Here is a 16,905-nt window from a genome sequence, read left to right as displayed (position 1 = left end):
GTTCCGTGGGGAGGAGATCCTTCAGGTCGTAGAACATGTCATTAAACACGAATACATAATATAAATTTACAAGAGAAGTTATACTAGAATTGCTTCTACAGAGTCTACGTAAAATTGTCCTCATGGATTTGGAATAATTCAAAAAAATCTTTAACATATCTTCATTTAAGAGGTAATAACAAGCTTTTCACAAAATACGTCAATTTACGCTAAGATGCGTATTATAATCCTGAGGCTACTGCAGCCACACATCATCAAATTCAAAAGTCAGTTTAGAACACTTATTTGCATTGATCACGTTACTACACTGAAGATGTGCGGAAGCCACATTTGATATAGCATTCACGTTATTTGGTATTATTAGTAATATCTCCATGAATCGATTTTGCTAAGCAATTCGTCAGTGGGATACTATTAAATCCTATTCTCTACTCTTAAACTGAACTTTGATATTTGTTAAATTTTAAATTGCTGCTGGCAAGTTAGTGAAAATATGTGTTTCTGAATAGTGGACACCTTTCTGGACCAAAAGGAAGTGACTTTAAATAATTCTGTAGATTATTCTATTTCTAGTATTGATTCCATGAACTCAGGTGTTGGTTTAAAAAAAAGAGTTACACTATTTACGATAAATTTCGTTGAGGAATAAATATATTGGGAAGTAGAAAGTATCCCTAGTTCAGGACATCGTTGAGTTCACACAACAGACAATTCCAATTCCATGCTTTAGGGCGCAGAAAATTTTAGCTTTACTTTATGAGTTATGCCAAAGAATGATCCTGTGTGATGTTAACGCTTGAAAGTGAACGAAGTGTGCTAGCTCTTCTGTTTTTGTATCATCCGTGTTTTATCGCAACGCATTGCAAATAAAAATTTGTTTAGGCACTTCAGCAGTTTTTTTGGTGTACTTCTCCTGATTGAATTTATTGTCTATCTGGAATCCCTAGTACTTAGTACTGTCAACTTGTTCTAATCATTTGCCATGTTTTAGATATATACTGGGAGGAAATCTTTTAAAAGTTCTGAACTGCATATAGTGTGTCTTTTCAAAATTTAGTAACAATGATTTAGCTAGGAAACATTTATTAACGTCTTTGAAAATTTCATTAAACGATCTTTCTAAAACTAAAATTAATTTGCTATTTATTGCAGTGTTTGTATCATATGCAGACAGAATGAACTGGGCATTTGGTGATGTTTCTAATGAAAGGTCATTAATATACACAAGAAAAAGTAAGGGCCCTAAGATGGAGCCTTGTGGGACCCATTACCAGTTGGTCCTCTGACGTTGTCATTCGGAACTAAGCAGACAACTGAAGTACGACGTGTCTTTTGTAGTCGAGATATCAGCTACGGGTACCCTCGCACAAAACCAGAGTTAAGAAAGCAGACGTGTTGTCGGTTGTCGCAGGGCGGAGCAGCGCGATGCGAGCGGTGCTGCTGGCGGCCTTGGCTGTGGGCGCGCTGCCCTTCGCTGTGGCCGGCATCCTCGACTGGGCCCGCGCCGATCGCCTGCAGACGCTCGTCAACATCCCCTGGCTGCCATGTGAGTACACACACCTGTTTGGGAACAACACTGCCCGACTGACATTAATGGACAAAGTGAACCGTAGCCCCGGTCGTCCTGTATTTCGCATGACCTTTGTTTACTCCTATATATCTTTATAGCTGTATTGCACTGAAAATATATGCACTATAGTGCAAATGTCGGTGGTATGCGCTGACAAGGGGGGCGGTACGAACTTCTGCTCACCGAGCTCATTCATACTGATAGCGTTTGTAGGACTCGACAAAGACTTCCACATCCGTAAACAGGAGGACGCAACTCTTAAGCCGTTTCCAGAAAATCGAGTTTGAAAATGTTACGCGTGCTTATATACTTTGCATGGTCGCTAGTATTAAGAGTCCGCATCCGAGAGAGCAAGCGATCATAGAAAGTATATAAGAACGTCTAAAATTTTCAAACTTGACTTTCTCGTAAACGGTTGAGTTGCGTCTTCCTGCCGGCCGCGGTTGCCGAGGGGTTCTAGGCGCTACAAAAAAATGGTTCAAATGGCTCTGAGCACTATGGGACTTAACTTCTGAGGTCATCAGTCCCCCAGAACTAAGAACTCCTTAAACCTAACTAACCTAAGGACATCACACACATCCATGCCCGAGGCAGGATTCGAACCTGCGACCGTAGCGGTCGCGCGGTTCCAGACTGTAGCGCTCGAAAGCGTTCAGCATGACAATGCATTACTGTTCGTGGCGGATGCTGTGTCTTATATGGTGAAAGCATTATGAGGTAAAATTGTACATGTGACTTGTTTAGCTGAGCTTTACACAGAGTTACAGAGTTCGTAATAAATTCAGTGATGTTGACAAATTTATTGCGTGTGTCAAAAACGCAGCATTTAAGTGGTTAGTTCCAGACATTTCTTTATCACCATCTCCCATCTTGACAAATGGAGTTCCTGGATTGATGCCTACAACGATTACTGCCAGAACTTCAACGTTGTAAAAAACGTCATTGATTCTTCGATAGCAGTGAAGCCTCTTCAAATGAACTAGCTCAAGAATTAATTTCTAATGCTGAAATTTCAGGCAAACTTTCGTGCAGAAAATAAAATTTTGTATTTATATCTGGTGTCATAACTGCTTTGGAGCAATCAGAAATGCCAATAGTGACGCAGCTAGAACAAGTGAAAAAAAGTGAATAAATTAGAAACTGTTTGTGATAAAATGAGAAAAGAAATGTCAAAGAAAATCGGGAAGGTGTTAGAAAAAAGAAGGGAATGTCAGCACACTGTTCCATTTCAACAATTTTGTTAGGTAAAAAGTTCTCAGTTAGTCATTTAAACTTAGTAAAATGTACAATAGAATTTGAATCTATGTTCCTCTTGTGTCAGCTGAAGTAGAAAAATGTTTTTTTCAAAATGTAGGGCTTTGTCGAATGACAATAGTAAACCTTTTCTATTTCAGACTTTGCGTAAGTTCGCAACTCAGAACTCATAAATTGAAATAAAAATGAGGATTTACAAAAAAATCATAGGTTCACTATGTTTTGATAACGTTAGTAAAATGCATGGCACAGTATCAAATTCCATAGTTTAGCTTGCTTCTCACGTGCATTTTATTCTTAAATAAATAGTTCACTGTCATAAACAGACTTACTAATTTACTTTGCAATTGAAATTTTACCTTATTTTAATACTGTTAGGTCAAATTTTTATGTTGTTATATATATTTTTGTAAATCTTTAGTTATAAGAGTATATTTTTGTGCATATTATGATTATTTTTATGTCACAAAAATCCATGCCCTAATAATTACTAATATTCTCGCGCAAACCAATCCGACACTCGGAGCGGTGGCTGATGGGAGCGACCGTAAAGGCATTTCCAATTTACAGTCGTTCTCATGAGCCGCAGCACTGAGTGTCAACTTGGTTTGCGCGAATGAGACTCTGTAGTGATACTCTTGAACAGCGGATAGAATCCTAAATAAGAAAACGAATTTCGTAGTTAAGCTTTTGAACTCGCTTTTCGATAACACCCACACAGTTCTACAGTAACAGCAGAAAAATGTGGTCCTAATGTGCTTTTCGCTTAAGATCGCAAGTTTTGAAAATAAAACTACAGTGTTCAACATCTTTTGTAGCTCTACATGCCAAAACTTTGTTCAATGCTTCCTCTGTGAATGATGTCATATTCTCATGATACTACAGTTACATTATTTTACTCTGAGCTTCATCTCCAATGTTAAGAATTTAATGTTTTTATTTCAACTATAATTTAATTTATATTTCCTAATGATATAAACTGTGGTTCTATTGCTAGCACTAAGATAACACTGGGAATTGAAATTAGCGCTTGCAGAATCACAAATTATATTTATGGGGTGGTCAAAGATACAGAATTGGAGGATGAAAAATGTGCAGAATAAATTATTCCAGATCAAGCACACAAGATTTATCAGTAAACATGGAGCAATAGAAACATATATATTACAGGAGAGGAATCATATTACAATATCAAAATATGGCGTTTTTCACAAAGCAATGTCATAAGCAGACAAGGGTAATATCACACTTACGCATTTCAGCGCTCTCAAAGACAGCTGGTTTTTATTACCTTGTTTAGCTACTGTTTAGTTACACATTGTTTTTATATTTTATGCTGCTCTCTTAATGGAAGATCGTAGTTCCTCTCTGGAAAACACATCAGAGGCAACAGAATATGGAACAGAAAGTCAAGCTGAACTTCTCGACATATCCCGTAAGTTCTGACCATTGTACAATCTGCATAGTTACTGTATTAAAAATTTGCTTAAAAATTTATTGCTAGATATCATCTATAGATTTTTATTACTACGATTATCAAACTCTACTCAATTTATTTTCCAATGCTCTGTATTTTCAAGACAACCACAAATACATTAACAGAAGATTTTCAGAATTTAGACTAAATCAATTTCTTGAATTGTGTAATAGTATTCTGATAATCAAGAATAGTAAATAAGTCAGAAAAATACTGACAAGGAAGTAACATTATCCATACATTTGTTTGTCATTCTCAAGAAATATTCAACAGAAGTTGGAACATATATGATGCATGAACCGTTAAAAGCTAACATCTGTTACAGCATTTTTGTGGTTCAGGAATTTATGTGAAATGCTCATAAGCTCTGAGCATGTCGTTGTTTACAACTTGAATTTCGCGAATAAATATAATGAACAACCACATATAGGTAGGGGTGTAAATATCGAGACGTGTGGGTACTGTGGAAACGTCGAGTGTCTGGCCTGTAAAGTGCTGCACGCTAGCAAGGGTAACAGGAAACTGTTGCAGTAGTTTCCATTTGTTACGATATAGTCAGCTGAGCAACAGACACGGTAACAATGATTTAGTTTAAGTTCGCGTATTTTCTAAACCTTTTTTAGAGATAAGTTTTTGGTGTCAAATTTGTTTACCTATCTTGTTGTTACCTTTATTTACGTCAGAAATACATATAAAGTAAGGTAAAAGGGAGATTCTGACAGGCTTCAGTCAGATTTTAATAAATGCAGTAATTTCTTAATGTAACATACCGAGGTTTAACATGGCAAATGTGTGGATAAAGCGAAAGTTTGCGTAACTTAGTATTGTGGAAACGTTTCCACAATACCCACATCACATAAATTACTTCTAATTCGTTTTGTGTCTGTTTTTAGATGCCACGGAAGCAAACTGATCGGTAGCCAGGTGCTATTTTGAAGAAGTTGGATGCTGAAAACGTGGTTAAGGCCAGGTTTTTTTTTTCTTTTTAAGGAAAAAAAAGATGCCGGTACTCACAAAGAAAATGTTTTTCCAGTAACTTCCACGATTATAACATATCCTCCTATGTACACTCATGGTTTCTAGACCTCTTCTTGCTGTTGCTATCCAACTGCAGAATAATGATTTGGACGCAGCCGTGAATCTACCAGTTTGTTAGGTTTGAACTGAATGAGAGGATACCATACCATCTTGATGAACATCAGCGCAGATTATTGTCTGTACACGTAGATGATTTATAAGTAGTAACTATAACAATCATTTGAGGAAAACCCCTTTCACATTCGGTGAAAGATATTGCAGTTGTGCCCAAAGTGTGCTTCGGAGGAAGTAGTACACCTGGCAATTTATTTCCTTGAAGATATACACAGAAACCACGAACTGCTCTTTCATTTAAGCGAAATTTGCAGGCTAACTCCCTAATTTTGGCTTCACCAAATGCCAGATGCTTCCCATGATTTTCTGGCCAATACTTGCAATCTAAAGTCTCGGCGCATTCAGGCAAAACAGCGTCATCTCCTTGAAGCAGACGCTTTTCAACCACTTCTTTCAGACTTCTATAAAAACTAGATAACCTAACTGCTGACTTGAATCCTTTTGAATTGCATTGTCTCCTTACCTTCAAGACAGATACAGTAGTATGGACCGGGATTTTCAATTCTTCCATCAAAATTTGGACTATACTCATTATCCTCCTATGTCCTTTGTACAAGTCACTATTTCTCTCTTTTAGAACTAGACTTACTTCGCTAAGTTCTTGGAGAGCAGCACACGTGAGGTCGAAAAGAAGACCAAATTCGCATTACGTTATTTTTCTCAAAAGACCATCATAAACAAACCAATCCGTTCTGCTTATTTTACTGTCATCTTTTGCCTCCAGAAAGTGATGGACAAGGGCTTAAGAGTCTTGCCACACTGCAGAAACGGTGCGAAAGTGAGATTCAACCCAGTGAGTGCTTAAAACTGTGCCAACTTTAAGAATTTGAGGTTCTAGAGTCACTGCAAAAGCCTGCAGTTCCCTAGGATTATTAGGTGAAGAATGATACGTTACGTTAAATTTGTTCATAAAACTCTTGAACTCCTGCCACATTGTTCACTGTGTCAGTAACAGACAATTCAAGGCGATGGTTAGCATAATGCCAGAAAATAAAACCGGATGATTATACACTACTGGCCATTAAAATTGCTCCACCACGAAGATGACGTGCTAAAGACGCGAAATTTAACCGACAGAAAGAAGATGCTGTGATATGCAAATGATTAGCTTTTCAGAGCATTCACACAAGGTTGGCGCCGGTGGCGACACCTACAACGTGCCGACATGAGGAAAGTTTCCAACCGATTTCTCATACACAAACAGCAGTTGACTAGCGTTGCCTGGTGAAACGTTGTTGTGATGCCTCGTGTAAGGAGGAGAAATGCGTACCATCACGTTTCCGACTTTGATAATGGTCGGTTTGTGGCCTATCGCGATTGCGGTTTATCGTATCGCGACTTGCTGCTCGCGTGGGTCGAGATCCAGTGACTGTTAGCAGAATATGGAATCGGTGGGTTATACGGATAATGTGGAATGCCGTGTTGGATCCCAACGGCCTTGTATCACTAGCAGTCAAGATGACAGGCATCTTATCCGCATGGCTGTAACGGATCGTGCAGCCACGTCTCGATCCCTGAGTCAACAGATGGGGACGTTTGCAAGACAACAACCATCTGCACGAACAGTTCGACGCCGTTTGCAGCAGCATGGACTATCAGCTCGGAGACCATGGCTGCGGTTACCCTTGACGCTGCATCAGTCAGGAGCGCCTGCGATGGTGTACGCAACGACGAACCTGGGTGCACGAATGGCAAAACGTCATTTTTTCGGATGAATCCAGGTTCTGTTTTGCATCATGATGGTCGCATAAGTGTTTGGCGACATCGCGGTGAATGCACATTGGAAGCGTGTATTCGTCATCGCCGTACTGGCGTATCACTCGGCGTGATGGTGTGGGGTACCATTGGTTACACGTCTCGGTCACCTCTTGTTCGCATTGACGGCACTTTGAACAGTGGACGTTACATTTCAGATATGTTACGACCCATGGCTCTACCCTTCATTCGATCACTGCAAAACCCTACATTTCAGCAGGATAATGCACGACCGTATGTTGTAGGTCCTGTACGGGTCTTTCTGGATACAGAAAATGTTCGACTGCAATGCTGGCCGAGCAACTGGCTCGTCACAATACGCCAGTCACTACTCTTGATGAACTGTGGTATCGTGTTGAAGCTGCATGGGCAGCTGTACCTGTACACGCTATCCAAGCTCTGTTTGACTAAATGCCCAGACGTATCAAGGCCGTTATTACGGCCGCAATTCTTCTTGGTGTAGCAGTTTTAATGGCCAGTAGTGTAATAAAAGTGCAGCTACTCGCGAAGGTATAGGGTGGGGTGTAATTATAGTACGGCAGCGAAACTTGATAGATATGCCAGTGCGTTAATGCGAAACCGATTAGTTTCACTTGTGGCCACCAGGTGCAAATCTGACGTCGTGCGCAGTTTGTATTACGTTATGACATCCTAGCTGTCATTTGACAAGCCATAATGTGAGCGAACGATACGGCTGTCTAGAAGAGAGACCGTCTGCTGTTAGTGAAACAGTTTTATGTGAACGGCAGCAATTACAGTGATGGATAGAGAGAGTATCGCCGACTGAAAGGTCTGAGGAGAGGTCTTACTTCGTAAACGGTTTAAAGATGATGATGATAATGAAATTCAAAAACACGAGTGAGCTTGGTGTGGCACTTGGAAGAGGAAAGCGTCCTATCGCGATGGAAATAATTGACAAAGTTTCTGTTGCTGTAACTGACCATTCAGCACGTGCTCTGGGTAGTGGTAATGTTAGAGCAGTGTCACGATAATTGTCCATCCCATGGTCAACAGTACGGAAAGTTTTTCGGTCTATTTTACACTGATACTCGTACAAGGCGCAGACGGTGCAGCAACTGAAACCTCATGATCCACGGCAATGTTCTGAATTTACTCTTCGGTTTCTGACGTGGATAGAAGTTGATGGCATGTGGCCGAACAATATTCTGTGGAGTGACGAGGCGCATTTTACACTACAGGGTGTAGTGAATACACAGAACTGCTGAATTTGGGGTGCTGTGAAACCTCGTGTTGTGCACGAAGAGCCATTGTACTCGGTGTATGTGGCTATGTGGTGTGGATTCACAAGCATCTTTATCCTCGGTCCGCTCTTTTTTGAAGAGAATACACCCAGATGATCTGTCAGGGGTACTGTGATGTCTGAACGTTACCGAGACTTTCTTGTACAGCATGTGGTTCCTGCTTGGAAAGAGCACAACTGCATGGAAACCACTGTTTCGTACAAGATGGGGCAACGCTTCTCATCCAGTGAAAGATCTGCGAATGCCACTTTCCATGAACGTGTTATCTCCAGAGGTTTTCAAGATGTATGTCCTGCAAGATCAACTAATCTGGATCCATGTGACTTTTGGCTCTTGAGATATCTTAAAGAACATGTTTACCAGGGGCACTTTAAATCTCTACCTGATCTGGGGGCCAGTATACAGGAACGTGTTACTCAGATTCCATTGGAACTGCTGCGAGCAACTATTGATCACATTGCTTTACAGTTGCAGCATCCTGACGACGCCACCGGTGCTCATAATGAGCAAATTGTGTAAGTGGCACTTAATAATAAAATCAACATGATGTCTTTCTCACTTGCTTGTCTATTTATGTCCACTTCCTATTCCCAGTCCGTTACGTATGGAAACTTTTCTATAAGCCGTTCTTGCATTCACAGTGCCAGATTTGCACCTGGTGGCCAAAATTAGAACTAATTTTTTTCCAGTGTAAATCGGTTCCGCATTGACCCACCAGAATATTTACCAAGTTTCGCTGCCATGCAATAATTACAGCCCACATTGTACCTCTGTGAGTGGCTGACCTTTAATTATTACTACCTGCTCCTAGAAAGTACCTCCTTACACCATTAAGCACACCAAACAGCCCAGCTGGAACATCACAAGTTATAGACAATAAATACTCCTTTAAGTAATCTTTAGAGGGTCATAAATCCTCAAGATGAATAATTAAAGAATTTAGAATTCCATTTGCAGTTACATTTAATAATTCTATTAAATCAAAGAAAAGAGTCACTGGAGCTGAAAGTTCGAGTAAACTAAATGAATAACAGCTAAGAAAGTGGATCTGTTACTTAGTTGCTGAGTCATCAATAAGTAATGACACTTTGTTTCTGGACTGCACTATATTGTGTACTAACGGTTTTCCTATTTCTTTTGCGATGTGGCTCACAGTATTAGTGCATGCATTTGTAGAACAAAGAATATATCCATCCCACCACTGTTAAGTGCCTGTAAACTTATTTAGTCTTATTGGTTGTTAAATGATTGATTTTTCTTCACAACTTTATAAGTGGTTCGAAAAATAATTTCTGTTATTTCTTTATCATTAGGCAAAGTATTTGAGAAAAAGTTCTCCAATGTTTATTTGTCTCTCATATGTTAAGTTTTTTGGCATTCTTTGTGCCCCACACACCCATTGTGATTGTGTGTTTGCTTCTCAGTGACGTTACTTGTTGTTTCCAGCATTCTCCAAAATTACTGATTTTACCATTTGGCCACTCCACTGAAATTTTCAAGGCTATTCGTTTATCGACGGCTGGACTTCAGATATCGGAGCACAGTTTACAGCCTAACATTTTATTCTTGACGTACGCCCACTTGTTTCTCTAACAAAAGTCATTTTTCTCCAAGTGTCCAATATTTGGGCGATTCTTAATCTGAATCTTTCATGTGCAGATTCGGCAACTTCTGCTTCTTAAGCCTTCCTCTTTTTACTAATGAGCATAAAGAAAAAGTACTTGATTTTACTCATTTTTAAGAATGACCGCACTGGTTTAAGCTAGACTGACTCAAAACTGATGCAAATTGCCCCCAAAAACATGCATGTAGCAGTAAAAACACCAGAGAACAAGAAACCATGATTTAGCAAGTGAACTGAATGCAACTTCCTTTTCCCACTACCAACATATTAGACACAAGTGTGGTGCCAACTTACAAAGAATAGAACTGACAATTTCATTCGGGAAGACAGTGCCATCTACTGGGATATTTATAACATATTTTGCTCTAAATGAATCAAACACTTTTTAAAGTGTAGGAGAAAAAGTGATAATATTGCATACCGTTGCACACTGCAAGAAGCAAAGTGCTAGTTAAGGTATAATTACCTTAAAGAAAAAGCAGACAGGGTTAAGAAAAGCAGTAAATGCGTTCACTGTACCTCAGACGACACTTCAGCGATTTGTACATAGTGATATGTCACCTGAAGAATGAGTTTTCTTAGAAGTTGGGCATAAGCCTGAACTTTCTGATACTATTGAGAAACAGCTGGCAGAGTATCTTGTTGAAACCGAAGGCGCTTCTGTGGATGCGAGTTTAGTCGAAAATGTGTTCTGATGCATTCGTCCGAAGAAACAAATGGCTGTTTTCCAATGAGAGTGTTTACACTGGCAGCGACGAACACGCCAGGAGATGCACTACGTCGTCAGAATCAGTTGAGCGTTCTAAAAAGTTTGATTTTTTCGTGCGACCTGCGTCTGTTTTGGGTGTTTTCGTGATTTGAATTCAGAGTGATTTGGTTATTTCACCATGGATAACGATAAATTGATCATTTTTGTGTACGAGAACATGTACTTGTGGGATATGTGAAACAAACATTGTCATAACAAGGGTAGTTCACTACAAAAGTCGGAGAAAGTTGCTACAGAACTCGATACTAGTAATTAGTACAATTTTTTTTATTTGGATGTGGGGTTTACATTAATTAGGTACATAAACACTTAGAATTAATTTTTACATTTTATCCATCAAGAACATGACTTCTACAGCTAAAGATTATTACAGTAGCTTGTACTGAAACAGAACTTCACCTGCTGGACTAACAAAATAATTTTTCAAGATTTCTCTTGCCTCATTCGTGCTTCTTCCGTAATATTATACCTCTGTGAAACAAGCACATTGTGTAGGGGCTCAAAGTCCACCTCAGGAATATGAAAGGAGGTAGGACTTTTCTTACCGCTGATTAAGTTATGCAAAAGACAAACCATTTAGCTACGATGTCTACTTTATCTGGATCGATTTGCAGCTCAGTTTGTAAACACCTCTACTTGGCTATCAAAATACCAAAGACACATTAACTAGCTCTTGATAGTCTATAATGGAAAATCCTTTCTTCAATGGTAAGTCTTTGTCTTGTATGTGGTTTCAATAAATAAGTTTTTACAGGATAAGCATCATCACTCAACAGAACGAACGGTGCTGAAATGTCGGTTGACGGAATATTTTCGTTCTCTGGTATGTTTGAAGTGTTTGCTTCAAACCATTGATACACATTTGAATCTGAAAAAGTTGCCCCATCACTTTGCTTACCGTCAGCCCCAACTTCATTAGCAATGAACTTTTAATATGCACCAGATAGTCCCTACAACACAACGGAAAAATAGCCCTTGTATTTGAAATATATCGACCTTGTTTGTTTGGGGCATTTCATGCGAATCTATTTCCCGTCTATGCAACAGATGCAGTTGGGGCAATACCATTTGTTGTGAAGTCACTCGCGACAGTTTTCCATTCGTCTGTAGTAGGCAAAGACATGTGTATACCGCAGAAGCGCTTCAGTATAGCTTGGCATGTTTCGTAAACTATGGTTCGAACTGCACAGTGTGAAATTTTGTTGGTGAAGCTTAGTGCTCGGAATGTCATCCCAGTTGATAGAAATCTGCAATAAGAAACAACTACTATACAATAAATCAACATGGACATTAAAACAATAATTCAAAACACCAATATAACACTAGGTCACAATTGAAAACATTGATCAGTTTTTTTTATTTTTTTTATTTTTTGCTAATTGCAGGCGATGCAGCCAAAACTAAGTGGCGAGGTTTGAGGGACATGTTTCGCAAGGAAATGAGCAAGAATCCTAAAAAAACGGAGCGCAGACGAAGGAAGAATCATCGACGAGTCTAAATGGGGCCCATTTCAAAAGCATGAAATTTTTAAGGACCAATTTCAAAAAAGACAAGTGCAGGGTAATGTCCCGAGCGAGACAACAATCGATGCAGATACTCAGAATTCAACTACTACATTTTCCCCTAATTCCCCTGAAGATGAACAAGAATTACAAAAACAAACTGTCGAATCAGCCCAGAACACAACGAATGAAACTACGCCACCACAAAACTTCGCTAATCCTCAGAAAAAAAAAAAATTGGCAAGATGAATAATGCCACTGCGGTTAAAAAATTCATTACGTTTGAAGAACAAAAAATACAAATGTTCAAGGAAAGGAATTCAACTTCTCGAAAAGAAGATACGGAATATCATTTTCTAATGAATACATTGTCATATTTGAGGAAAGTACCAGAATAGAGAGAGAAATGTTTGAGAGTACTAATCTGCAACGAGTATTTTTCGAAGAGGATCTTTGGATGGGGTTCAGAGATCAACATGAACTACGGCTAATCCACCATTCAAAATAAGTTTAAAACCATGTGGTTCATTCTTGAGTGATAGTTGGGCTTCACAATTGGAACTCCACTGAGTACTCAACACCTTGCTTTGTTCTTTTCAAGTGTAACGTCTAACGATATAAATTGAAAAATGCAAGTGCCATTTTTTCAATTTTTCTGCATATTTTGTTTCACTTGATTGTATTTTCATTTATATTTCGAATATTTAAAAAATAATAAAAGTTAAATTTTGACTATTTCGAATTTCCATTGAAGTAAAGAACTGAATACGTTGTTAAACTTTTTTTCCCTTAAAGCTACAGCCAGTGGGGTTTGTTTTGCCTAAAACCACTCACGAAAATTGGAGAATTTTTTGATGCTTTTTTTCTGTACCCTCCAGTATGTATTAAAATGTTGTTGGTCTCATCCTGAAATATTCGAAAAATTATTTCGGTTGGTCCCACAATTCTTGAAACAACATTTGAAACTTTCCATTGTCGTCTCTTCTAGAACGTAACTGTTTGACATGTTCTGTTTTTCCGCCATTTAATATCAATAACATCATTAACAGACTTTCAAGATTAAAATACATAAAGTTCGTCCATCTTCACTGAGCAGCAGAAACGTACAGTACTATCAGAAAATGCGCACAGTGTAGCCGCCTTGTTCTGGCAAGGATTTCGGACGTTCTCGTCAGAATTCGCATCCGTAGTAACCGTAGCATTAGACGTCAGGTGGCTAGCTTGTCAACCAGCGGCAAAAATAACATCCATCATCCTTTTATTTTAAACGATGCAGGTAGAGCTTGGCTTGGCCTTTTTCTTAGTCGACACAAAAATAAACTCACAGCGCACAAGTATATGGGGACCTCATTTTCGACAGCAAAAGGGTTCAACATAGAAGCCACAAACTGTATGACACTTTGTAAGCTGAGTACAGTAAACACTCATATAGTGTTGAGTGTGTGTACAATGTAGACGATACGGGGCTAACTGTCGTTCAGGGCAAGATATCACGTGTAATTGGACTGAAAGGTAAACGTGAAGTAGGTGCCATCACATCAGCAGAGCGAGGATCCTCATTTTTTGTGGAGGTGCACTTTCCAAAGACGTGAGGGGAGAATTGTGGATTGAGTGTGTAGTATGTGAAAAGTGGAATCCCTCTTTATGTGCTTAGTTTCTAACAGTTTTATTTAAAATACTTAGTTTTCCATAATTTTAAGGCGTTTCCACATTACCCCACTATTTGAAAAGCTAAGGAATTTTATTACAAGCAGAAAATAGTTTTAACTTTTTACACATGCAGTTTTTGTAATTAATAATATTGTATTCATTTTTAAAGCGCTGTTCATTAGCTTTGGGTAATTTTTGAAACACTCCATTTTAGAAATCATTAGGGAATTTAGTAGTCTGAGATCGACAGTGTCAAAGAGTGTGCTGAAAATACCAAATTTAAGACATTACCTCTCACCACAGACAATGCAGTGCCTGCTGGCCTCCACTTAATGACTGAGAGCTGCAGCATTTGTGCAGATTTGTCAGTGCTAACAGATAAGTAACATTGTGTGAAGTAACCACAGAAATCGATGTGGGACATACCACGAACATTTCCATTAGGACACTATGGTGAAATTTGGCATTAATGGGCTATGGAGCAGACGACCAATGCTAATGCCTTTGCCAACAGCATGACAGCACCTCTCCTAGGCTCGTGATTATATCAGTTGGACCCTAGACGACTGGAAAGCCGTGACTTGGTCAGATGAATCCAGATTTCACTTTGTAGGAGTTGACGGTAGGTTTCAGGTGTGGCGCAGATCCCACGAAGCCATGGATCCAAGTTGTCAAGAAGGCACTGTACAAGCTGGTGGTGGCTCCGTAATGGTATGGACTGTGTTTACGTGGAATGGACTGGGTTCTCTGGTCCAACTGAACTGATCATTGACTGGAAATGGTTATGTTTAGCTACCTGAAGACCATTTGTAGCCATTCATGGACTCTTTGTTCTCAAACAATGATGGAATTTTTTATGGATGACAGTGTGCCTGTCACTGGGCCACAGTTGTTTGCAACTGGTTTCAACAGCACTCTGGACAATTAGAGAAAATGATTTGGCCACTTAGGTCACCTGATATAAATCCCATTGAACATCATTGGGATATAACTGAGACGTCAGTTTGTGCACAAAATCCTGCACCAGCAACACTTTCACAATTATGGATGGGTATACATGCAGCATGGCTGTAGGGGATTTCAAAAGCCTGTTGACTCCATGCCACATAGAGTTGCTGCACTATGTAGGGCTAAAGGAGTTCCAAAACAATATTAGGAGGTATCCTATTACTTTGTCACCTCAGTGTGTTATATGTATTTTGAATCGGCAGCTTGTCATATGTCTGTTTTGTTCTTAATTATTTTATGGGTTTCCATTATTGTTTTATAAAGGAAAAATAGTTATACAGAGGAATTTATCTACAAGGTATCTCAAAATAATGTATATACACTCTTTGAAACTGCCTTCTCTTTAATTAAAGCAGATAGAATTCAAAAAATTTTAGCGTCATATACTTATGGTGGAGTATGCTCAAAATGACCACCTTCTATGCTCAAAATGACCACCTTCCACCACAATGAATTGTCAACATAACATTGCTGGATTGCCCAGTTTGCTCTTTTAGATCATCCAGTGTTTGTTGCTTTTCTGTATACACTGTGTTCTTGAGTACCGTACCATACAGATAGAAGTCTAAAGAGGTTAAATCAGTTGGCAAGCTAGTGACTCCACAGCACTTCCTCTTAATCATTTCTCAAAGGAAACGTGTTACTGAGAAATTACCTCACATGTGAAAGTGAGGTGGTGCTCCATTCTGATGAAAATAATAATCTTCATTGTCCAAGATGTTATTAAGACATGGAGTTATTGTCTGCAACATTTGTAGGTAAGTCACCTGTAGCAGTCCCCAAAGATGTGTAGCACAATGAACCCTTAACCCATTACCCCCTGCTTTGCCATATGGCAACGTTTGTTAACGCTTTTTAAAAATCTTTGATTCCACGACATCAACAAAGCGAGAGTGTTGGCAGCACTGGATTCTGTTCTGCAAGACTGTAAAGATCACTACAATGCAATAGTTTTTACAATACATTTAAGTTCTGCTGCGTAAGCAGTGTTGGAACTCGTTGTTTGCTGAATGACGAAGAAAAATGGAGTATAAGTTCGAGTAAGTATGTTTTACACAGTAACTTACGATATATAATTTGGTTTTTTAGAATGGTTACGATATATAATTTGGTTTTTTAATATGGTTGTGCTTTAAATACTCATATATATATATATATATATATTCTTTGGAGGTTACTGCTTGCTGTGAAATAAATTGCGTTCATTTAGGCCGTTTGAACGTCCGTGTTGCCATATGGCAACGCTAGGCGCTTGTACTCAGTAAAAGGACGAATTTTCTCTTTTTTGATTTAGAAGAGGTTTTTCGCTTGCTGAGGCGCTGGAGATTCTTTATAATGACGATATTGAAGGTGATGTATTCGTTGAGCCCCCAGATCCGTATGTAGACACAGATGAAGATTGTGTATGTGCTGTGGCTGGACAACTCAGTTGTCACAATGATCTCTTCTTCATGTGGTGCACAAGAAGTTGGCCAAGTCAAGAGATTCTCGCAACTAAAAAAGCGAAATATAATGATTCCCAGACCAACACTGGTAGCCAAATATAATACATATACGGGAGGTACTGATCAGATGGATCAGAATCTAGCATGCTATCGCATTGCAATAAGAAGCAAGAAATGGTACTGGTGTCTCTTTACATGGATGTTAGATGTCGCCATACAAAACAGTAGAATTTTGTTTAATAAAGCAAGAAACCAAAGTATTTCTCAGCTTGATTTCAAGAGAGAAGTAGCAACAGTGTACTTGCAAAGACACCAAGCTTTACCAAAAGGAGCCGGAAGACCATCTGCAACGAGGGTATGTTCCGACAGCCGCATATCAGATTCAATTAGGTTTGATGAGATTGACCACCTCATCCAGCACACAGAAAAAAGAAGAA

At 39.0% G+C, this 16,905-nt stretch overlaps 1 protein-coding gene across 4 annotated transcripts in view; it reads left to right on the top strand.

Moving 5' to 3' along the window:
- The window catches only part of LOC126184856 (pancreatic triacylglycerol lipase-like), a 452,695-nt gene that overhangs the window by 337,162 nt on the left and 98,628 nt on the right, over window positions 1-16,905 (top strand). For 3 of the 4 annotated variants that reach the window (XM_049927464.1, XM_049927466.1, XM_049927465.1), the window contains 2 exons: window positions 1,412-1,546; window positions 4,179-4,259. In XM_049927464.1, the coding sequence (XP_049783421.1) occupies window positions 1,426-1,546; window positions 4,179-4,259 (202 nt within the window). In that variant the 5' untranslated portion in view covers window positions 1,412-1,425. The remainder of the gene's footprint in view (window positions 1-1,411; window positions 1,547-4,178; window positions 4,260-16,905) is intronic. The other variant, XM_049927467.1, reaches the window with a different exon arrangement.

The sequence above is a fragment of the Schistocerca cancellata genome, chromosome 4 (assembly GCF_023864275.1).
Source record: "Schistocerca cancellata isolate TAMUIC-IGC-003103 chromosome 4, iqSchCanc2.1, whole genome shotgun sequence".
NCBI lineage: Eukaryota > Metazoa > Arthropoda > Insecta > Orthoptera > Acrididae > Schistocerca > Schistocerca cancellata.
This window is presented reverse-complemented; position numbering and strand designations above follow the sequence as displayed.